General features: G+C 38.5%; 1 protein-coding gene across 3 annotated transcripts in view; it reads right to left on the bottom strand.

Annotated features, from left to right (window-relative positions):
* The window catches only part of DMXL1 (Dmx like 1), a 143,557-nt gene that overhangs the window by 83,573 nt on the left and 34,955 nt on the right, over positions 1 to 25,029 (bottom strand). For 2 of the 3 annotated variants that reach the window (XM_048850824.2, XM_048850819.2), the window contains exons 6-15: positions 23,714 to 23,780; positions 18,674 to 18,849; positions 14,128 to 14,317; positions 10,539 to 10,707; positions 7,541 to 7,753; positions 5,726 to 5,979; positions 4,933 to 5,617; positions 4,141 to 4,262; positions 2,666 to 2,755; positions 2,247 to 2,349 (exon numbers count right to left, since the gene is read on the bottom strand). In XM_048850824.2, the coding sequence (XP_048706781.2) occupies positions 2,247 to 2,349; positions 2,666 to 2,755; positions 4,141 to 4,262; positions 4,933 to 5,617; positions 5,726 to 5,979; positions 7,541 to 7,753; positions 10,539 to 10,707; positions 14,128 to 14,317; positions 18,674 to 18,849; positions 23,714 to 23,780 (2,069 nt within the window). Of the gene's footprint in view, positions 1 to 2,246; positions 2,350 to 2,665; positions 2,756 to 4,140; positions 4,263 to 4,932; positions 5,618 to 5,725; positions 5,980 to 7,540; positions 7,754 to 10,538; positions 10,708 to 14,127; positions 14,318 to 18,673; positions 18,850 to 20,291; positions 20,500 to 23,713; positions 23,781 to 25,029 lie in introns of those variants that run through there. The other variant, XM_048850822.2, reaches the window with a different exon arrangement.

The following is a 25,029-nucleotide window of genomic DNA, read 5'->3' as shown; positions in this document are numbered from 1 at the left end:
TGAAATTTGAAGTAACAAAGTTTTTAGTTCAACATCTAGTATAGCAATAGTTAGCAACTAACTTTTTCCCCTACCCCACTATATAACTATAGCACTAGTGTCTTTACAATTAAAAGAGTATAAAGATTCCAAGTAGTCAGCATCTTATACAGAAAATGTTCCTTCTGTTTATTTGGTTGTGGGTTTTTTGCTCCCTCTCTGATCCTGTTATTGAAAGGTTAAATGAAAGTACTATCACTGATACAAACAAATCATTCAAGGGAAGAACACCACCAGCTATGTTTAAAATATTAAATGTATGCAACAGCTTTTATTATATACTGTAGTATACAAAGTACTAATGAGCAGCATATATTTTCATTTTTCAGGTTGAAAGCATTGTGAACTATACAACTGTATGCTCAATTTTTAATCAAGTATTATGGATAAAGAAGTGTTAAATGTAGGAACAGTCACTGACTTCTGAGGCACTAGAAAAGAATGGTAGATTAAATTTTATACAAATTATTTACATCTAGTTTACAATTTACTTATGCTGTTACTAAAGCTAGCAGTCTGCAGACATACCATATCTTACACCTTAGCCCTTTTCGTCTTGTAGTTCTGTAGGCATCCAGTGGAGCGGTATTTAATTCCTTTATATATTTTATGCATATATTTTAGTTACAAGTTTAAAAGGGAAGCTGTCAGACTTTTTTTAGAACCCTGTGTCCAAAGGAAGGGCTTAGCTGGTGGTAAGAATGATTGCTCATCAGAAAGGAGAGTTGGAAAGACTTACAGCCACTCCACTTCCTAGTGTCCTCTGGCACCATTCCCCTACCTTAACATTAAACATGGGACTCAGCTATCTATTTGCCTTTCATAATATCACAAAATAGTATGGGAAGCTACACATCCTGCATCTCCCAGATCCTGCAAGAGGGCCTACTGTACAAAAGACTAATGTTTTCAACAAGTGCCTCCCTCTGTACTAAAAGCCATCAGTGTTATACAGTATTTCCTACCATATACAAAGGGTACTGTTAGGATATAGATATTCAGGCCTGTCTGTAAAGGCCTATACGCTAAGAATTTAGGTGTATTCTTATCACTTGGCTAGTTATAGCGGTACAAAAGAATGCATCAAAATCACTGTCTGCCGGTGTAAGGGCCTTCTCTTACTGTGACAGTTTGAGACCCTGTGCTTAGGCTAAGATCTTTGGCTAAGTAGCAGAGGCAGCCATAAGCTGGGAAGCGAACAGTCACATCCTCACATTCCAAACTAGTCACATTGAAATAAGGTGCTATTGAGCTGTTAGGAATACAATCTTGTCCTGATAATGCCTGTCACCTCCAGAGAAAGAGAAGCGCCTAGAAAATATAAAAGGAAACTTAGTTGGATAGCATCCTGTCTGGCAAGAACTCACTTATCAATAGCTGGGATGTGAAATCCTCACTTCTGTATTGTTTTGTCATTATAGTTCCCACTTTGCTATTGTTTGTCTGTATAATCTCTGTCTGGTTCTGTGATTGTTCCTGTCTGCTGTATAATTAATTTTGCTGGGTGTAAACTAATTAAGGTGGTGGGATATAGTTGGTTACATAATCATGTTAGGATTGGTTAGTTAAATTTCAGGAAAATGATTGGTTAAGGTATAGCTAAGCAGAACTCAAGTTTCACTATATAGTCTGCAGTCAATCAGGAGGATGAGGGGGTGGGTGTGTGGGTGGGGGAGATGGGAACAGGGAATGGGGGTGGGGAAATTGGAATCATGTTTTGCTAAGAGCAGGAATCGGAACAGGGACACAGGTGTAAGGCTCTGTGGTTTCAGAGCTGGGAAGAAGGATACTAAGGAAGGAAACTGGAATCATGCTTGCTGGAAGTTCACCCCAATAAACATGGAATTGTTTGCACCTTTGGACTTCAGGTATTGTTGCTCTCTGTTCATGCGAGAAGGACCAGGGAAGTAAGTGGGTGAAGGAATAAGCCCCCTAACAGGTACCTCTTGGTAAAATGCTTCCTTGCCTTCGACCCTTAGTCCATTTCCTCAAGGAAAAGGAAAGTAGTTTGTGTTCCATTTGTCATTTTGTTCCATACATTTGAACTTGTATTCCAATAAAATTAAGCAGATCTTGGATATATATATATTTTCTGAAGTGCAATATAAGTGAAGTGCAGAAAGTCATTATCTCCAAACAAATCAATACCCCCCTTTGATACATTCTTCACATCATGTTACTGAATTAAACAGTTAATACTGCTTTACCAAAGTCTGCTAAAGAGTTGTTCTTTTCAGGTATTTTCTCCTCATCGTTATTCAAAATGAAGTCTTCTTGAAAAACATGAAGTAACTGTGTTTTTCTGCCATGCTAAATTAAAAGACAAACAGTAAATAAATGAAGAGAGACATGGAATCTCTTATGTCTAAGCTAATATCATTAAAAAATTGACAGGACCAACCAAAATAATGAACAAAATGTATCTGCGATACCTATAATTCTCTCTGCATATGGGCAAAGGTCAGGTAGTTGGGGGTAGTTTGTACATCTCAAAACAGTATTGGTTTCATCATCACTGAACATGGAAAGTTACAGATGTAATGCTCAATTTTAATACCTTTTTAAATTAAGTAAATGAATGTTCTTCTCCACCATAAAATGTTTGCAGAAAAAATATCTTACTTACAAGCTCTGTAATAGCATCCAACTCTACAATGCATCCTGGCCTTGCAGTAGACTGTTGACTTATGATGTTAAAAACTTCACCAACATATTTCTGTAAAAATACAGTAATACAAGCAATATTGAAGGATTTTTTTTTTAAGTTCAACTCCAAAAGTTGATTAAAATATCCACTGCATGCATCCGATGAAGTGAGCTGTAGCTCACGAAAGCTTATGCTCAAATAAATTGGTTAGTCTCTAAAGTGCCCGAGATACTCCTTTTCTTTTTGCGGATACAGACTAACACGGCTGCTACTCTGATACCTGATGTTTGATATTTTCATTTTGGCATAGTGTTTTTATTTTTTGTGGTTCACTTACTCAAAGTCAGGGTTGAAAGAAGTTCAGTTTAACAAAGTGAGATTTATTAAAGCCAAAGAGATTTGTTTACATTCTATGGAAGTCTCCAGAGACTCTGAACTTTTACAGAAATCTCTTTCACTGCTAGGCATTTTGTTTTGTTAATTCCGTAGCAATAGTACACATGATTATATCTAATTTACAATGTTATGGGAATTTAAGTAAAGTACTTTTGTGAGGACACAATAGGAAGAATGTTAACGCTGAAGTGCCACAGAATCTTTAAAGGCTTCTCATGAAAGATACCTCCTTGCACTAGGCTGACACAGCAGTTCAGTACTTGCAAAAAGAAAAGGAGTACTTGTGGCACCTTAGAGACTAACCAATTTATTTGAGCATGAGCTTTCGTGAACTACAGTTCACTTCATCGGATGCATACCGTGGAAACTGCAGAAGACATTATATACACACAGAGACCATGAAACAATACCTCCTCCCATCCCACTGATGGGCTATTACCAGCAGGAGAGTGAGTTTGTGTGGCGGGGCGGAGGGTGAGAAAACCTGGATTTGTGCTGGATATGGCCCAACTTGATGATCACTTTAGATAAGCTATTACCAGCAGGACAGTGGGGTGGGAGGAGGTATTGTTCCATGGTCTCTGTGTGTATATAATGTCTTCTGCAGTTTCCACGGTATGCATCCGATGAAGTGAGCTGTAGCTCACGAAAGCTCATGCTCAAATAAATTGGTTAGTCTCTAAGGTGCCACAAGTACTCCTTTTCTTTTTGCGAATACAGACTAACACGGCTGTTACTCTGAAAGCAGTTCAGTACTGACTCACAGGGAAGTTCCACTTATTGAATCATCAAAACTACTTCTTACAGCATTAGGTGTTTCTTGGAGATTTTCCAGGCAAGTAGTAGTGACTTGGCTCAACAATGCTGAGCTTTGGAGATCCGACATCACAAGGGAGTATGGCTGCAATGCTGTAAGATTCTATTATATCTGCAGATTGACTTTATAACAGTTTTGCAGAGTTCTTAGTGTTCTTCAATTACCAAGTCTGACAAACCAATTTATGAGTTATAATGATGATGTAATTTATATGTTTAAGAAAAGTTAAGTTTATACTTACAGAAATTTCAGGATTGGATAGCTCACACAAAAGCTTTTTAGCATCTATTATAGCCTGATATAATCTCAGATACTGTCCATCACTTGCCACAAAGCAAGCACTTGGAGAATTGCAGTATGCACCTGAAAAGTATTTATGAACAATCAGTTCAATATTTCACTGAATACATACTAGCTCCTTCCCTATTTTTGGCAAGAAGCAAATCACAAGAATTTATTATTAAAGAGTTAAAACAGAAGAAAGCAGAACTTGTTTCTCATTGATCTAATTTGTATTTAGATATTTATTAATAAACGTGTTCATATGCAAGAAATATGAAGATTTAATACTGAACTTCACCAAAAGGAACTAAACTCCAATCTGCTCATTGAAGGAGACACTACCCTCGAGAGTAGTACTCTCCTTGTCTGTATTAATATTTTTCAACCCCTACCCACTAACATTAACATTTATGCATTTTTAAAAAAAAACGTTTAGATCTAAGGTTTTAAAACAAAGGGCAGTGACCTTCTCTTTAGCTTGTAAAAGATCTCTAGTGCCATATAAATAAGAGGGCAGAAAATATCCAGTGGCTTTTTATAAGCTTACCAAAATTAAAGGGAATTTTTTCTGAAATTTTAGTCTGGGTTATCTTTCAGAAAATCCACACTTTGGAAACCAACCAGAGATAATTTAAAAGTTCCATCATTCAACATATTTAGATTCTCCATACCACTAGCATCATTTTTTTTCTATTCTAGTTGTTTTAACAACTGAAGATTTTAAATATTCTAATTAACTCAGAAAACTTACCGAGACAGTAACTGGGTATAAGTGTAGGCAGCCATGCCACATTAGAAAAAGCTGAAATATGGAGAGAATTAATTCGTGCAAGTTCAGAAACTCCTCCAGAAAAGGATAATGGACCAACTGGATCAACTCGCCAAAGAATAAGCTCACTATAAACTGCATTGGGATCCTGGGATGTTACACTTGTAGTGCCTCTGTTCTGAGATCTCAAAGGCGACTGTCCAGAATTTGAAGTATCATTTGTCTGTTTTGTGCTGTCAACATCCGGTGATCTTAAAGCATTATGATGAGAAGTTGTCAGCAGCAAGGGTAACACTGAATGACAAGCCAAGTCATTAAGATGAAAACGGTGACCACAATATCGAGATTTATGTGAAATACTGAGCACAGTAGAAAAAGCAGATTCCTCTGAAAAACTAACTAGCCATTGGTTTAAAGACCCATCTGCATGTTTTGAAATCATCATAACATTGGGGGTGAAGATACTTAATTTTAAACTGTTAGTTGATTTACTGTGGGCAGAAGAGATAAGCATAGATGAGGAACGTGTAAGGCCAAGGGGCTTCTGTTTGCCTTGCTGAATAGCGAGGTCAACATTCTTGGTGCAGGCATACATCACTATACTTCTGCAAAGAGAATTTGCATCACCTGTTGGAAATGCTACTGGAATTCTTGAAACAAAAGATACCTAGAATTAAAGGGGGAAAATAATATGTATTAGAACAAATAAGGAGGATATTAATGTACTCCTCATTGAATAATAAATATATATTTGAATCCAAAAAAGCCATAATACCTGCACCTGGCGAAACATACCAGGCTGATATTCATCTAACCAGTCCACATGCCATACCAGCAATGAACCATCCATGGGATGAATACTGAACAGCATGTCCGCATTTTTGCTCCACTCAGACAACAGTATTTCAATCTCATGATCAATAGCAGCAGAAGATACAGGAACAAAGCCAGATTTTGGAACAGTTTTCTCACTACCCAGCTCTTTCTTCTCTTGATTTCCTTTTTGATCTTCTCCACTATCATCAGCTTCTGGCAGAAGGACACACATATAAAGTAAAGAAACCCATGAATGAAAGCTACATTTGGAAATTAAAATCTTATAGGCAACATTGCTTGGTTATTCAAAACTTCCTTTTAAGCCTCTTGTAAACCATTCATACAAACATGGATTTAAGCAAATTGAAAGGGTAATGATTTAATCTCTAAACCAAGTTAATGCTACATAATTGAATATATTCCTATATTTGACTGAGAAAAGTGTAGGAAGTTATATTATGTACGTCAAGCTATTTTACAACACCTTCCTACTATAATATGTATTTCTCATCTAAATACATTAGTCTTAAAGTCTCTTTATGAAGTTTAGGTATTTATATTACATTGGTAAGCATGATAGCTAAGCAATTAACAGTTTCAAATTATTAAAACTTAACAGAAATAGACTTTTTACAATTTACTTGCAGTTCCCTTGTGTAGCACATTCAGAACAAAAACTGTCAATTTGAATTTACATAAGTTTTAATGCTAGTTGCTTTATTAGTTTTAAATATAATTATTAAAGCTCAAAATCATATGCAATTTTTCTTTTCATTTCAAATGTGTAAATTAACTTCAGTCAGTTTTGGAAAGGAAAAAATATTTCATATCTTGGAAAAATCACATTATTCTTAAATAGACAATTACATAAAATAGTGTTACTTCCAGGAATAATTCAGGAGACTGAGGAACTTGAACAGAGGACTTAAAATAATTCCTCCCAGCTGTCAGTCAGTCCTACACAGGGATTCAGGCCAGAATGATACTATCATGCAGGTTAGTTGAAACTCAAGTGCTTTGTAGCTTGTGGGACATATTTAGTTTTACCTCAAGAATGCGTCTCACAATTGACAACATATGAGTTGTGAGGGTATCAACAGTATAATTATTTGTATTCTACTTACTATTTTTTATATCAAACAACCTTGCAACATACAAATACACAGTCTCCTAAATTAAGTTACTTTGCTGTCCTTAATTTTTCTTGAAATGGAACCTGTTGAACATGTATGTAGAACAGTGGTTTTCAAGCTGGGGTCTGCAGAATATGTTTAAGGGGTCTGTGAAATGTTGTTACCACCACAGAACAGTGGTTTTCAACCTGGGGTCCGCAGACTATGTCTAAGATTTCCAAAGGGGTCCACACTGCCGTTACAAATTTTTGGGGCCCACAGATGAAAAAAGGTTGAAAACCACTGGTGTAAAACAAGTGAAGAGGTCATAATGTGTGTCAGATAATGGACATTAGCTCTAATTACATTGTAACATTAGAGATTCAATGTAAATATGAAAATAAGCGGTTCACAACCATATTTAATTGCACCAAATAAATCTATGAACTCACAAGTCCTATATTCTGATGCCTACTTATTACAATACTGTATTCCTACACAAAAGCATCCAGATTAGCAGTGCAAAGATTAAGAGGACGTAGCTGATTTAACTTCAGGTACTCAAAAACTCGAAGTAGTATTAACTAATTTAAACATTTGGTTTACTTAACAAAATTACAGCACATTATAAAGAACATACATATCTATGATATGCATTTTACCTTCATCTGATTTGCCATCCAACTGATTTGGCTCTTCAGTGCTGGTCTCTGAAGAATGCTGCTCAAAGCTCTTTTTAAGCTGCTGCAAAAATACTTCCATGGACAGGGTAAAATGCAGTTCTTTATTGTTCAGCCAGTGCACTACAAAAGGCCCACTTTTCTCTTCATTCTCACTGAGACTCAGAGAGGTGATAGAAGGGAGTAGAGGAATGTCTGCAATGCCAAGAAGTTAATGTGATTTCCAAAAGAGGAAGAGGTAGTGGTAATGTGTTTTTCCTCGTACCAGTGAAAAAGGCAAAAGTTATACAAACACGTGCAAGCCTAACCCTGCTTCACCCTGAGGGATTCTACCACCATCTCCCCTGGGCAGATCTTCTGCTCTCAAAAGGCCCTATATGCCATGGTTTACACCAGCAGAAGCCAACACAGATCTCAGGTGATTTTAGCCCACTGTATATTGTGTTTTGTAGAGCAGGGATTTCACAGATATTTACCAATCCCCAATACTTTACACTATCTGCTAGGGAACCACTATTACACATGCAACGGACACAAAGTAAATGATACAAACAAGTTTCAGATGGATATTTTATAATTTTGTACGATCTGAAAAATAGGATGCAAGAGTGCAGCCACTTGTGACATTGCTGAGAATTCTCACATGGCGCACCTGGCAGCGGCAGGCTCTTCTTATCTGTAAACCCCGCCCCTCCCCCCCCCACAAGTTCTCCCATACTCCCATTTAATACAGCAGTGCAATGTGCTGAGGCAGCTACAAATTAAACATCCTGTCAGACAAAGCACTTTTGAGTGCAAATATGCTCTTTTCTCCATGGAAATTGGTACTGCCTTTAAACTGCTCAAGCAGGTAGTTATGCCAGGGTCACAACAAGGAAATAGAAAACAAAGAAATATAGGAAGAATGAGGGGAAAGGAGGAGAGTGCACAGGGAATAAAATCACGAAAAGAGAAATGTAGACGCAGACAAGAAATGTCAATTCTTCCAGAATAAGGTTCCCTTGTTAGTTAACCACAGAGGGCCAGCTCTCAAGATCATGAATCTGGCATTAAGATGAGTTACAAGGTAGAATTAAAATTAGTTTAAGAAAGGAACATACTAAACTGAACATGAACAAGAACATGATTTGCAGGCTGACTTAACATTCGTATACATTTACTGAACTTTCAATATTTTTACAATATTTTTTGAAAGGAACCCTCTTCTTCCCCCAGCTTCCCAGGCTAAAATGTATTATTAAAGTCTGTTGAATAGAGTATTGTCTCTGCTTTCACTCTAGCTTTTATTCTGAATCAGCTGTAATGCTGGTTCTTGAGATTTCTAACAGTTCACACTAGGACTTTACTAATAACTGCACCACAACTAAAGGGGAGCAGAATTTGTCTGGGCTTACCCAAAGAAGGGCAGCTCTGCTTTGTGGTTGGGGGTTGTGGAGAGGAAGGTGGTCTGAAACTGCTGTAAAAGGTGCTCGGTGGTCAACTTGCAGCAACAGCTCACACCCTCCCCCCACCCAGAATGTGCAGAAAGGTACAAAACCTGGGTGGGGCAAGTCTCTGTCCACACAGCAAGAAAGCCAGCATGTCTACTGGATAAAGAAACAGAACAGGGGAGGGGGTTGGGGACTCCTATGATTAGTATGGCAGGGAGCCAACCCCCCTGTTCTCATAGCCCTCCTTAACTCTCTTACGAGGCTGGTGGATGGCAAGGTCCAAGCGATGGGTCAGCTGGGAGACCTGGATGGAAACAAAGGGGGGCTGGTGGAAGCCCCAGAAAATTGATTTGAATAAGCGTGGATTAAACAAAGGGGGGGGGTGGAAGCCCCGGAGAACTGATTTGAATAAGCATGGATTTGCCTTCACTGTACACTTTATCTGCTGGGTAGTCCCAGACACCTATATAATAAAGTTGTGGCCTGATTAAAACCCATAACAAGTCTCCTGTCCTTCTTGCGGTAAACCCAGACAATGATTCATAATGAGCCTTCAAATCCTCCCTTCCTTTCTCCAGTTAAATACTATCATTTCTAGCTACCTTATTTGTAATCACAGCATGCTTCACAATTACACTTACCTTCCCTGGTGAAGGACTTTAAGATCTATGAGTGAAGAGGGCTATGTAACAGCTACACATCATTACTAAGTCTTATGTGGTTTCATGATAAAAATGCTTATATAAGTATACACACCCTATATTACACACAAGAAACCATATTAAAAGAACATTAAAATTGTAATGCTAAGCACTCAAAAATGCAGTACCACCACAATTAAGGTGTCCTCTCCTCCTTTTCCCATTGTACACATACATTGTAACACTGTAACATGATCACATACCATTGTTCCCCACCCCCGCCCCGCACAGACACGTACATTATTCAGGACACTAGATGGAACTGCTCTGGGATGGCCATTAATTGTAGATTACTCATTTTCTGGGTGACATGAGGGTCTGATTTGCAAAAGTGCTGAGAACTCTCAGCTGACATCAAAGCTGAGCTTTGAACATATAAAAGGCCACATACTGATAAGTACTATGAAAAAATCAAGTCCTAGGAGTCTCAAATTGAGCACCTAAAATGAATGGATACTTTTGACCTTAATCTCTGTCAGTTCCACACCCTCATCTCACAGTGTTGTTGTGAATCACTCCAATAGTATGGCAATGAGCACCAAAGAAAGCCATGAGGAATTGGTAATTCTGTCTTCAGAGCAGGATTTAAATAGTGTGCAATGAATACACATAAGGTCACATATTAAACCATGAGCAGAAAAACAGAATATTGAAGAAGAGTTGCTTTTTAAGTCAGCACCATTCATCCTGTGCACTGAATGAGGTCGAAGTCCTGTGCTCAGGTAAATAAAGTCCATCAGAATGTATAAATACAGGGAGACAAATTAAGGTTACACAGGCAACACACACCACACAGAGAAAAGTCTGTATTGCGTTCTTGTATCATAAATCTGAACTGCTCATGATTACCTGTGGTTGGGTTGATGCTGGCAGCAATATGAAAGTGACAGAGTGCATTTGCATGTAAAGGAGTGTTCCTATGAACTTCATGAGGATCTTGCTGATGTGGGGAATATCCCGTATGTGCTATGAGGGCAAGTGACCTTCTCCTTCCTCTTCGAAAGGGCCTTAGATTTAACTGTGTGGAGAAGAAGTCATTTTAATTTGGTTTCCAAAGGAAAAAAAGGAGGATTTAATCTATACATTATTTTCTAGAAAAGAAAGCAAGTGAAATTCTTACGGAAAGGAAGTAGCTTTTACAGTTAAAAAGTGCACTGGTGAATTTACAAACTGTATTGTTCATAATGTATCTTCCATAGAAAAGAACTACATAGTAAAAGATGTTAACATCTTCAGAATCCTGTAGAAAGCCTGTATGTACACTGTGTTGCCTTGAATAGAAGTAGTAAAATTCAGAGAAGTTTGTATTCCAATGTATTGGGCTGTACCTGTACAGCCTTCATTCTCAGACCAAATCACAGTATTCCAGATGAGGTCTCACCAGTGCATTGTATAATGGTAACAACTCTTCTCTATCTCTGCAGGAAATACCTCACCTGATGCTTTCTACAATTGCATTAGCCTTTTTTTTTTCCTCCCCACAGCTGCATCATATTGGTGGCTCACAGTCATCCTGATCTTTCTCTTCCTCTGTGGCTTCCAACTGGTAACTCCACAGCTTATAACAAAAATTCTTGTTGATAATCCCTAAGTACCTGGCCTTTGCACTATTTCATTCCATTTCTATTTAAAGAGTTTTCAAGGTCATCCAGATGTTCTTGTATAGTATTTCTGTCTTCTTCTATATTGGCAATATCTCCCAAATTTGTGTCATTTGCAAATTTTATTAACACACCAATTTTTTGTGCCAAGGTCATTAATGAAAATGTTAAATAAGACTGGTCCCAAGCCCATCCCTGAGGAACTTCACGAGTAGTCTCCCTCCAGCCTGACAGTTCACTTTCAGCATGACAGTCTCCATTTTAACCTGTTCCTTATCCACCTTTCAATTCTCATATTCATCTCCAGCTCTCCAATTTAACCAAAATTCCCAGTGGAACTGTATAGAATGCCCTTTCTGAAATCCAGATAGATTGCATTTACTGGATTTCCTTTGTATGAGATAACAGATTTTCCAAAGGAAGATCAAGTTGATCTGGCACAATCTACCTTTTGTAAAACCATGTTCTATTTTATCCCAATTACCACTTACCACTATGCCCTTAACTACGCTCTTTCAAAATTTGTTCTAAGTCCTTGTGTACAACTGAGGTCAAACTAACAGGACTGTAGTTTCCTGGATCACTTCCCTCCTTACCCCCCGCCCTTTTCTTAAACATGTGCGCTATATTTGTAATTTTCCAGTCACAGGATACAATCCCCAAGTTTGCAGATTAGTTAAAAATCCTTGCCATTGGGCTTACTATTTCATGTGCCAGTTCCTTTAATATTCTTGAAAGGAGATCATCCAGGCCCGCCCACAGGGTGCCACTGAGCTTGGCTTCCACCTTGGAGGTAGTCATTTCTTCTTCCATATCTTAGTTTTCGTTAACCATGCTGCCACTGTCCTCAAGTTCCTCATTAAACACTGAGGCAAAGTATTTGCTTAGATGTTGTAATCACTTGCCTTACTCCCCCCGACCCTCCGAAAAACTTTAGTCAAGATAGATTCAAATTTTCATGAGGTGACATGGTCACCTATATGATATTGCTGAAGTCAAACTTTCCTATGTACTATTCACCTTAGTGTTGTCACAATTTAATACCCCACTGGCATGAAAAACTGTACAAGCATTGATAGTGTAAAAATGTAAAGACAAACCTCAGATATCTGTCAGTTCGGCTCAATCTACCCAGATTTTGACTACCCTTTATGTTGGGGTTTTATCCCTTCTCAATTTGTCATTCTTGTTCATTCCTAATTTTGTGGTATAGGCTGTTACATAACATTCTCCCATTTTTTTCCTCACTTTTTTAAAATGAGAAAACAACATCTTGTCTCTTGCATTCCCTTTGACTTAGAACATATGAGTAGACTGAAATGGGCAGAAACTATGTCTCTGTTTGTTACACTGGTTACCAACACTGGTTGAATAGTTTTTCTTCTCTGGGCTTGCACTGTGCAGTCTTCTAGATTCCATTTCTATGTTATGGTCAACGATTCTAGATTTGGTAAAACTGCTGCTTTAGCATGTGGTAATATCTTGTTTTAGTAAGTTTCTTCTCTGTTGGGGTTATACAGATCCTGCAAAGCTCGTCTGCAGGCACTGGCAGTGGATCAACCTGCTAGAGTTTCATTAGAAGATTCTGTTCCACAGAATCTGAAACTTCAAACTTTCCCACTCAGACCATCACCCACACCATATCCTCTGCTTTATGCTCGTCATCTGAGAGACATAAAGACCATCCATCTAATCCTACCACTAAGTTTGTGTAGGAGCTGGGTGTCCTTAACTTCTCTCCACAAGTATTCAAAAGTACCTCAGCACTTTTTCATCTGAAGGAGGCAGGCAGGCAGGGCCATTCTCCACAAATACGTAAGGCCTTAGAGAAAGCAGTTTGTCCTAAACCTCAAGCAAGGTAGCAAGAGAGGGAAAAATATAACCTTCTCCCCACAATACCATCATTTCTTTATCAAAGAGGCAAGAGAACATTCCACAACTCCTGAGGTTACCAGAGAACCCCTATCACAGGTACTTCAAAGCACCATCCTAACTGGGGTTCCATTGCATCTACACCCTAAACGCTCTCTATCATACACCATATTTCCCACATTAAACTAAAAATTATGGAGTACTCTACCTCAGTGCTCAGAACATGAGCACTGGCAGATGGAGAATGAGGGGAATATTTCAACCTTTTCCTGCTACACTATATAGGGACATGGTGGGGTACTATTTTACTTTGTATCTCGCCATTCCAATAACTTATGGATTAAGTGCAGCAATAGCCTTTATCTTCCCAATCATTCATCCTGGTGTTATCTCATGACCTCAAGGAGAGGGTTCTGGCCTTAAGACAAAAGGGACAGTGACACTCTCAAGCCACTGTCGTCCCCTTTGCCCTAAGATGTCTAAGGAGGGCTGTTGTGCAAGGAATTGTGACCTGGACTGACATGTTCTAGCACAATTGACACACAGAGATTTCAAGAGAACTCAAACTTCTTCTGTATTTTAAATGTCTTTACTCAATATATTGTCTCTCCATTTATGTGATTAATACCCTCAGAGATGCCGAAATTTATCTGCAACTATTGGATTTTTCTTTATATAGCTCATTTTCAAAGCTAACATGCATACTGGAAGGCATGTTAGCTGAAACAATTAACTTTAAGAGAATACTACAGATCGTTCAAGAAAATAAGTTTTACTTCATTTTAAACATTCACATCAGAAACTAACTCTAAAAGTTACACTCAACCCTATCTGTTTTTTAAACATGCTTTCCAAAGAAATTATAAAACGAATTATTCTCAGAATCTATTCAGCAAATATTTTTTTTAATAAATACAAAAAAGATGTGGTTTGCAAGCAGACAAGTACTGTCCAACAGTTCTCACCTCTAAAGCATTTTGCATTCGTTCCTTACTAGAAGCATTTCTTTTGAAGTTATTGGTTAAGTTCACTGGTTCAGTCCAATGGTTGTATCCACCAGCGCATGATAAACTATCATTGGGTAATAAAGTCTCTGCCCAGAGACGGCATACATTATCCTTGCAGCAAGTCAGCAGTACATTGCATACAACACCACTGAAAGAAAGTTTTAGGCAGGTTGAAGAAACTAGTTATATTCTGAGCATCCAAAACCTTTCATTATTTTATGTGGGTAAGAACATAACTATAAATTTCCAGAATTACGCATGACACTATGACTTAGGTAGCATATTAAAAAAAATTACAAAACAAAGTTCTTTAATTAACCTGACAAATACCCCCAGAAAACAGGTGAAACTTTGGAACCTGAAATGGACATAATCATGCAACTATTTTAAATATTACAAGTTTAGTGAACGGTCATGAATACAGCACTGTTATGTGCTTTCCGCCACTTCAAACTTGCAGTTATGTAACTATGCAATATTGGCTCTTTGGTTCCAGCATAAAAAACTAGCCATTTGGATAGAAAAAGTGAACTGTATATTGATAGCCAATATTTTATAAGGTTTTCTTCTTGGAAGCATTCTACAAATATTAACAATCCTCAGCATTCTCTTGTAAGCTAGGTAGGTAGCTAGGTTTCCTCATTTTACAGATATGGAAATTTGGACATAGATAAGTGTGCAAAAATATGGTCAAAACCATACAGCATGATTATACAATGGACAGAACTATAATAAGTTATTTGTGACCACCTCCATGCTTATTCCTCTAGACATGATTTGCATTATAATAAGCATCAAGAAATCCCAATCAAGATCAGAACTCTACTGTGCTAGTCACTATAAAAACTATATAGATGTTCAAGTTCCCTTCCCAGACAAGCTTACCATGTAGTTTAAGACAACACACTAAAAGGGGATGTAACAAATGATGCAGGAACATGTTCTGGTTATACATCTAGTTTGTGGGCATAATTTTGTGATTCCATGTGAGAGTTGCTAGAGTTGCTAGTTGGTAATAGGTATTGTTTTGTGTACACACACAATCAATCAACTTAAAAATTATCAGATGGCAAATTCCTGTAGCCATGATAGTAAAGATGAATTCTGAGGATCAATTTGACGACTGCCAAGGTAGTAGTTTTATGGAGGACATTCACTATATAAGAGGTGGTACACTATGTATGTGGAATTCAAGTGGGCAGTCAAGGCTGGCATTCATAGAGCACAGAAGTGGAGGGCAACATAACATACAGAATAAGTAAGGAGGGCACAGTTGTGAAGGGCCTTAGACTGCTGCAGTTGCACTCACTGATAACGGACTTAGAGAGAGGGGATTCGAAGAAAGCCAATTAGCAGAGGACAGCACAGATTGTTAATTTAATAAATGCTTTGTATGACAAGTCTGTGGGCTGTAACAGGACAGATACTGTAGACACAGAATGGTTTAAGACTGTTCCTGGCATAAGGCAGGGCCACTTACCATCCCTGCAACTTTTCTGCATGGTCACAGATTTTATGTTGAGAAGGGCAATAGCTGCTGCTGAAGTCACTCGTATTGTTTGGGCAGGAGAAGCTGCAAGACTTATATTTTGCAGATAATATAGTCATATTGGAGACCAGTTTGGATGGAATGAAGAGACTATTTGTGAGCATAAAAGCAGAAGGTGCTAGAGTGGGACTTTATATCAGTATGCAGAATACCAAGCCTATACTGACAAAGAAAATGATGCCAACACCGGTGGACATGTGATAGATGAGCAAGAGTACAAGAGAGTCAATGACTTCGTTTATCTTGGAAGTACAGTATCTGCTAATAGCCAGCTCACTAAAGTAGTAAAGGCAAGAATCGGCAAAGTCCATGGATCATTTCCTCATTTACCAAACATCAAGAGGAGTAAGAAGATAAATCTACATGCTAAAGTGAGATTATACAACTTGGAAACATGTTAGATGGTAGAAATACACAACCGGAGGCTGAAAGTATTCCATCAGTGTTATTTAAAAAGTATCCCAGGAATGCTTTGGAGAGATCATGTAACCAAGATGGAAGTGTTGCTCTGCACAGTAATCTGCTCACTCAGTAATTAGACAGACATATCTATGCAGAAGTATAAAGTGCGTCTTAGACTGGATTCCATTTGCAGGACAAAGAGTGACCTATCATGGGATAATCAAAAAAGGACGATCAGAGATTCCAAGGCCAGAAAGGAGCATTATGATAATGTAGTCTAATTTCCTGTACAACACAGGCCACAGGACCTCTCCCAAATAATTCCGAGAGCATATGTTTTAGAAAAATCAACCGCTCTTGATTTAAAAATTGACAGTGATGGAGAATCCACTATAAGCATTGGTAAATTGTTCCAATAGTTAATTACTCGCACCATTAAAAATGTACACCTTATTTCCAGCCTCAATTTATTTAGTTTCAACTTCCAGCCATTGGATTGTGTTGTACCTTACTTTACTAAAAAAAGTGATTATTAACTATTTGTTCCCAATGTGGATACTTAGACTGTAATCTACTCACCCCTTTACTGTACCTTCACTGGTTTTCTAACATGTTTTCTAACACTTTTATAATTTGCGTGGCTCTTCTCTGCACCCTCTCCAATTTATCAACATCCTTCTTCAATTAGGGACACCAGAACTGAACAAAATAAACAGTCTAGCAACGATCATGCATGTGACCAATATAGATGTAAAATAACCTCTACTTCTATGTGAGATTCCCCCCTCTCTGCATTCCAGGATCGCATTAGCTCTTTTGGTCATATTGTCACACTGGGAGATCATGTTCAGCTGATTATCTAGGGCTCTATGAAATCTGCGAGAGCACGGACAGAATCAAAACATTAACGTGGAATCCTGCTCTCCCCGGAATGAAGACTTCAGCAGCAGGCGCGGCAGGCTGCATGGCTGTGCTATGTGGAGCCGCACTTGAGAGTCAAGCTGCTGTGGATCAGGAGCCTCCTGATCTGCTGTGCAGAGCCGAGGGAAGGTGGGCTGATGTCAGGATGTCCCTCCTACCCTACCGGTGTACCCGGTCTCTTCTGAGCTGAAGTGGAGGATAGGGGAGTGCTTGTCCACGCACCAGCCTCAGGCTCCGGAGTGGTTGCTGCCAGCTGCTATCTGAACAAGCATTCAGGCTGATGAGTGCTTTGCTTAGAGACACAGCGTGCCGACACACACTCCCTGTCCCCTGTACACGCATCTCTGTGGACTTCTTGTGTTATTGTTCAGCCATGTCAGTTTGGTCATATTATAGAGTGCTACCTTAAACAGTGATTTAAAATGTGTTACTTTTACTGTAATACTGTATACCTGCAGGATGTTCTGTTTAAATTGTATGTTTTTTTTTTTGTTGGTAAAATCAGTTTTTCCCAATCCAATTCTGAACATTTTTATGTATTTATAGTAAGGCTACTGAATTGTTGTTAATGTATCAAACAATTTGTATTAAAAAAACCCATAAAGATGGAATTCATTTTTTTAAAAACAGGAAAAAAATTAAATCAGAAAATAAATCAGAAAATTCACAACTAAACATATTTCATAGGGCCCTAATTATTCAGCCCAACCCTCAAAGAGTTAGAGTCACTCCTTCCCAGGATAGTCTCCCAGCCTGTAATTCTACATTCTTTGTTCCTAAATGTATCCATTTACATTTAGGTATATTAAAATGCATACTGTCTGATACAGACAGAAGGAAACTGGGGTTCAGTGTGAATGACCATTTTATTTAGATCCTAACGTGCCTGTCACCATGATACGTTGGGTCTTTAGGACAGGATTTTGATTTTGTACTGGATACTCAAGTAAATAGAGCACCAGTGGAGATCTTTCACACCACAATGAGGTAACAGCATTTGCACATATGAGTAAGAAGCCATGCACAAACGAGAGTTTTGTTATAATCAGATTCTGGGAGACCATAAAGAGAGGAGGTGCTACAATATAATGCACAAAAAGATAGAGTGCTTAACTACTGTTGGATACACACTGTACTGCAGAAGTCAGAACATTCACCAGGTCTGCTTGTTAAGACTTAAGTAGGGATCTAACTTTCTTAGTGTCTGAACCAAAAGATGTGATTCCTGTCCAGAACTAAATGCAAAACCTCTCTCTCTCTCCACCCAGAGCTTTCCCACCTTCACATCTTAAAAAATAATAATACAAGTTTGCCTTTTGCTGGCAGGGTAATAGGAAACAACTTTTTACTCACAGGAAGTGCGCAAACTGTGGAAAACAGGGCATATAAGAACCTCAACAGAATGAATAAACATGAGGTGTGTGAGGCAGCACATGGTAAATACTGAAGCAGCAGAGCAGCCACAATTTAGTATTGTTGAATTAGCACAGCAAGAAACTGGATTTAAACCAAGGTCTCCAGGGAAGAACAACTAGGGTAGTTTTAAAAAAGAAGCCTACTACAAATGTTGGAAAGAAAGTTTATCAGGTAACGAACAACAATTTACAGATATCAAGCAATTAAGCTACTGACCGTGGCATGTATTTGCTTGTCTTCCTCCATGAAAATCCATTTACAGATCGAGGATGGGCCAAGTAAACAAACGAAAAATCTACATCTTGTGCTTGTTTTTGTGGACTTGAACTTTGAGGTGTTACTGCTGATCGCCAGCTATCGGTATTATACCACACTTTTATAAGACAATCGTCCTGAGCAGAAAGGAGGAAAACAAAAGGAAGTTTATCCTAGTAGAAATTCCAGGGTGAATAAAAGTTGTTTTTTTTTTAATTTAAATAGGAATATTTGAATTAAATCCTGTTAAACCTATTTAAATTTTAAATTAAATTTTAAAATGACAACTTATTAAAATAATTTGAATTAAATAAAAAAGATAATATTCAAGCAGTATATTTGCTACTGAAGTTTCAAAGAAAGTCCAACCACTGAACTAGTAGAAGTCACTGGCTAAGCACCTGGAACCAGATTTTGTTGAAGTGCTAAACTAGCTTTTGACAGCAGTAAAGTCTTATTCGGGTGCAGAGAGTATTTTCTTCCTTTCAGTTTATTCCACTAGTTTAGTTCAATTACATGTTCATAAAAAGTTGAGACACCAACTGGGAGTTGAAAAAGCAGAAAAAATGGTCTCTCTCTTTCAATCTACAAATAAAAATGAAGGGGGAGGATCTGATCTGCTAGTTCTAAAATATGGAGGAAATGGTAACCAGTTCAATTCACTAACTACAAATAGTGCTTCTTCCATTTATTAAATCCATTTCAAACATATAACATTATGATAACTTTTATTCTTATATATCCAGCACATTTAAGGTTTATTTAACTAATAAACAAAGTTTTTAAATGATATTTTGTGCATTTTTTGCGCATTCAAATCTCCAAATGCAGCCTAACACTAATTATAAATAAAAAGTTGATCTAGTAAACAAGTGCATCATTCACCATTTTCTAACATAATAATATAAAAATACAGAGTATATATAAATGTAAATTTTACATATTGTTTAAATAAATGTGTATAAGCATAGTGTATTCTCCTAGCTGTCAAGTACTCGGTTATACCAACCACTAAAAGTTAATCTTGTTGGTAAATTAAAAGTTCAAATGTAAAACAAGATTAAGAGTGATGTAAAAATCAATAGTTCTCGCTCACAAATTCAAATAGATGATTTACATCACACACTTTGGGAAATTTCAGCTGAAAATTTTCAACTAGTTTCCACAGATTCTAGAGGATATCGAGTTGATGGATTTGAAAGCCTTGAGTATCATCTGACAAGGCTTTTTACAAGGCGTATCATTTCTCTGGTGGCAGTGAATTCAAGTCACTCAGTAAGCTTCAGGCCTTCCTTGTCTGCCCAATATAAAAAGCTTTTCAAAGACCAAATGGTGCTTCAGAAATCCTAGATTCTGTCCTAGATGGTGACAGAATTCCCCTTTAGGGCTACTCTACACTAGAAGCGCTACCCCAGTCCAGCTGCACTTCTATAGTACATCTGGTGAAGATACTCAATGCTGACAGGAGAGAGGACTCCTGTAGGCATAATACATCCAGCTCCACAAGAGGTGGTAGCTATGCCAACAAGAGAAGTTCTCCCACTGACATAGCACTGGCGCTTAAGGTGGTGTAACTTACATCACTCAAGAGGGTGGCCGACTCTCACTCCATAGTGACCTAACTTGTACTGAAGTCATAGTGTAGTCAGTCAGTGTAGTCATAGTGTAGTTAGTCAGTCTTGCTAGTGTCAAGTCCCCACCTCCTCTTGGTTGTCTGAACATCCTAACAGCATGGAGATCCTGGAGAAGCTGCTAGAGGTATTCTGTCATGGTTTCAACTTGTGCAATTCCATTAACTTCAGCCAAGTTATTTCTGACTTACACCTGTGTAAACAGGAGAATCCAGGCCACTGACTTGAGAAAACTACACAAACACCTATGACATTCAGAATAATGAAGAGGTTTAGGCACATCTACTGTCCAGTTCTCCAGATTGTCTCTAACTATGCCTACAGAGCAGGGGTGGGCAAACTATGGCCCGTGGGATTGCCCCCTATGGTGCCGTAGGCCCCGCACCACCCTCCGAAGCAACTGGCACCACGTCCCGGGGGCCCCTGGGAGCAGCAGAGGTCTCCATGCGCTGGCAACACCCCCCACAGCTCCCAATGGCAGGGAAAGGGGAACTGCGGCCTATGGGAGCTTTGGGGGAGGTACTTGGAGCGTGGAAAGGGCAGCGCGCAGAGCCCTGTGTCCCCCCTCCCCCAGATGCTGTGCAGGGACATGGTGCTGGCTGCCTCCTGGAGCGGCGCGGGCCAGGGTGCGTGCCGCTGCTACCCCGAAGCCGCTTTAGGTAAGCGGTGCCGAGCTAGAGCCTGAATCCTTCCTGCATCCTGCCCCCCAACTCCCTGCCTGCACCTCGCACCCCTCCTACACCCCAACTCCCTGCCCTGAGCCCCCTGCTTAACCCTGCACCCCATTCCCTGCCCTGAGCCCCGTCGCACCCCCCACAGCCCTCCTGCACCCCAACCCCCTGCACTGAGTGCCCTCCTGCAGTCCGCAACCTTCCTGCACCGCTTCCCTGAGCCCCCTCCTGCACTCCACACCCTCCCACACCCACCCCCTTCCCTGAGCCCCCTCATACACCCTGCACTCCCTCCCATAACCCAACCCTCTGCCCTGCATACAATTTCCCCACCCAGATGTGGCCCTCGGCCCAAAAAGTTTGCCCACCCCTGCTTCGGCAGCGAAGGAGAGAGAACAAGGATAAAAAAACCTTTTACCCTTTGAGTTTGACCAAAGCCTTGCCATCCCCCCACCCCCATCAAAGGGCAATAAAGGTGAAAAGCTTGAACCCTCTCCTTCCTTCCTCAGACTTGAAGAGCTTGGCATAGCTCAAAAGCCTGTACCTTCAGAAGTTGGGCCAATAAGTATTACCTCATCTGCCTTGCCTCTCTCAAAAGGTGAACAAAACATTTATACATGTCTTCACTTCCTGCTGGATGAAGCAATAATCTTTCACTAGTACTTTGTTCAAATATGTTGCTAATAGGTTGCCCCCTAATCTAGAGACCATCTGCTGTAGTATTTTCCTTTCCTAAAGAGTAAGTGGCAAATGCCTTGCAGGACACTGCTGCAGGGTGGACTGATTTAAAATCAAGATGATTTAAATCACCAAGTGGAAATCCTTGATTTAAGTCACTGATTTTAATCTAATTTTCCATTTGTACTTCAGCTATTTTCAAAAGAAAGGTGCATTCTCATTGGCACAAATAACCATTAAAACATACTGATTTACAACTAAATAGAACATTTACACTAGATTTGGTTCATCTTTTTGTTACCTAGGAGGGTACACTATACCTACATACATTTGTTTAAACAATTACACAGCTTAATATTTTCAGATTCTTATTAATTATACATTTTAGCATGTTAGTAAATGATGAACAATATATTACTTATTAGATAGTTAACATTTTGCGCATGATGCGTGTCAAGTTGCATTAAGATGGTAATGAATTTAATTAAACACAAAACAGCATATAAAATTTTATTAAAACAACCTTAAATATTTTGGATACATAAAACTTCTCTTATCAAAAGATATTTCACATTTACAATTAAATCTCCTTACACAGAGTGATTAACTGCAGTCAGTGATTTAAACATTATTTCAAGTCAGCCTGGGGAAATTTACAAATGTGCCTAAGTGAAAGTGACTGATGCCTAAGCTCCTACTTGCCTAAGGCTCTTTAAAAGGGGTCTCCTAAGTTACTTTGCCAGTCTTTTACACCCAGGAGCACAGTCCCTGGGTCTCCCTCAGGATCAAGCCCTTAATACACCATATAACCTATTTTGCCACATTTATAAAGGTTGACCTCAGAAGTTAAAATCAGGGGAAAAACGTCTTTCTTTATATAGAAAAGCACCTTTTAACACAAAGTTTTTGATAGAGGCTCATGGATTCAATATAATTTCTTTTTAAACATTTTAAGAGATTACAAGAAGTTTAGACCTTAACATATTTTGTATTAAGTTCAGATTTCATTTTAAACAGGTATATTGTTGAAAAGAAAATAGTACTATATTCTATTTTCAACAGAAATTTTAAGAATCCATTTTAAATAAAAGAAATCAGATTTCCCCCCCGCCCCAAAAGTCATTTTTTAGTCATCCAGCACGGCTCCTCCAAGAGTATGAGCATGTTCCCCTCTGCCTGTGTATGCAGAACAGTGGTCTGACTAGATGAATTACGGCCATTCTTAGAGCAAGTTTCTGCCTCCAGTATACTTGTGTGTAGCTATTTATTCCATAACAGATCATGTGCTTAGTAGCATACAGTCATGGTTAGTACAGCAGATGATTATTTTTTACGCCCTTTCCAAAATGCACAGCTATCCCCAGACTGCAACCTAGCCAAAAAACACTCAGATCAATACACAACATAGCAGATTACTACTATTGGAACCTTATTTCATTTCCTGATTTCAGAAACTTATCAGTAACCTTATGCTACATGATCTTCATTATAACATATTTCGGGCAACTAATTTCCAATATTATCAATTCTCAGAATATGGCTCTGGACAGGATTCAAGAACATTCTGACAGGACCTGCTTGTGATGTCATGTCAGTATTTAAATCCCCTTTGAATAAGAACGATAGCATTAATAGCATCGTTAGATAGCCTATGTACACACTCTCCACAGACACTGCAGGCTACAACATGGACAAACAATAGTTTTCCAGTGCACCCATCAGACCACCTTGAGTTCCCTCTCCCTGATTCCACAGCATTAAGTTTTGTATTCTCTTTTGAGAACCGAGTAAGGAGAATTAAATAGCTTTTCTAGAAGAAGAAGTTGGAAGAATTTTAGCCTTCCCAATTACTCAAAGCAGGCATAAAAGAATTTCTGGAAGCTACTGACATTCTGAATTATAAAAAAAGAAAAAAACAAGTATTACTTCTCCCGTTTTTCAAAAAATGGATGCAGTCAAGGTCTGCATTACTTCATAACCTTTCTAAAGAAAGATAATTCTGTCATAACAAAATTATTTACCTTTCCTGCAGTAGCAAAGAATTCTCCATCTGGTGAAAATTTCATTAGATAAACCTGGGAAGCAGTTCTGTAAAATAAAGAATTAAAAAACATTAATTTGACAATTCAAAAATGTAGCAACATAAATAAGGTTAATTTTTTTCAGAAGCACAGAATACATAGGTTTCAGAGTAACAGCTGTGTTAATCTGTATTCGCAAAAAGAAAAGGAGTACTTGTGGCACCTTAGAGACTAACCAATTTATTTGAGCATAAGCTGTCGTGAGCTACAATGAAGTGAGCTGTAGCTCACGAAAGCTTATGCTCAAATAAATTGGTTAGTCTCTAAGGTGCCACTAGTACTCCTTTTCTTTTTACAGGATACATAGTTATTTCTTTGAAATTTTATGAAAAATTCTCTGTATTTTAGATTTAGTTTCATATACTGCAGTTGGCATCATCGAACTCAAGCACTAGCAAGCTATGGGGCTGTGTAAGGCAGACTCTGCTACAGCTGAGGTGTCAAAGGAAGGCTGTGGTTAGCAAAGACATCAGGTTCAGATGACCTGCTGCCTCCTACCAGAGAGGCTGCGATTGTGAGGAGGTGGATCCTGATGGTCTGGACTTAAACTGCTTCTCCCAGATGCGCTCAACCCTCACTTCAAATTCAATTCCACTCAACTTTTTCCATGAACAAACCACAAGAGCGCTTCTTCTCTTCCTGCACCATACATCCCAGAGGAATACATTAAAGCAGTACTCTGATTTTTGTGTTTTATTTTTAAATCTAACACACCACGTGAAGTAGTCCTCATTACTGTTTCTGTTAGCCTGATAATTAAAACAACTAGATTTTTAAAAAAATCTAGTTGATTATGTTGTGCTCTCACTGCACCTCACTTCCATTGAAAAATATGTAAGCTTTCACTGTCACCATCTTTATACTGTAGTCAGCAATGCAGATGTTCTGTCTAGATTTATTTCCAAACCATTTTGGTTATTTGAAGAAACTGGGTAAAACACACATTGATACAATCACACAAGGCATAAAGATGACATCCCTCTTCCACTGTCATGATACAACTATCTGAGTTGACTATTGGAAGAAAAAGAGTTGTTTTTTCAGAAGTTTAAAATCAGGAAAATCAACACCTGATAAGTCTTAAAAGTGAACTCAAAAGATAGGCCAACTCCAGAGATGGTATTTTTGTTTTAGGTTTTGAATCAAAGACAGACCTAAGTACCCTCTTTCTTGATGTGATCTTAACAGCCTACCTGATCTTATACACCATGATAAAATTAAAATTAATATAATGTATTTGGAATAACAGGAAGTGA

Source organism: Caretta caretta, chromosome 5 (assembly GCF_965140235.1).
Source record: "Caretta caretta isolate rCarCar2 chromosome 5, rCarCar1.hap1, whole genome shotgun sequence".
NCBI lineage: Eukaryota > Metazoa > Chordata > Testudines > Cheloniidae > Caretta > Caretta caretta.
This window is presented reverse-complemented; position numbering and strand designations above follow the sequence as displayed.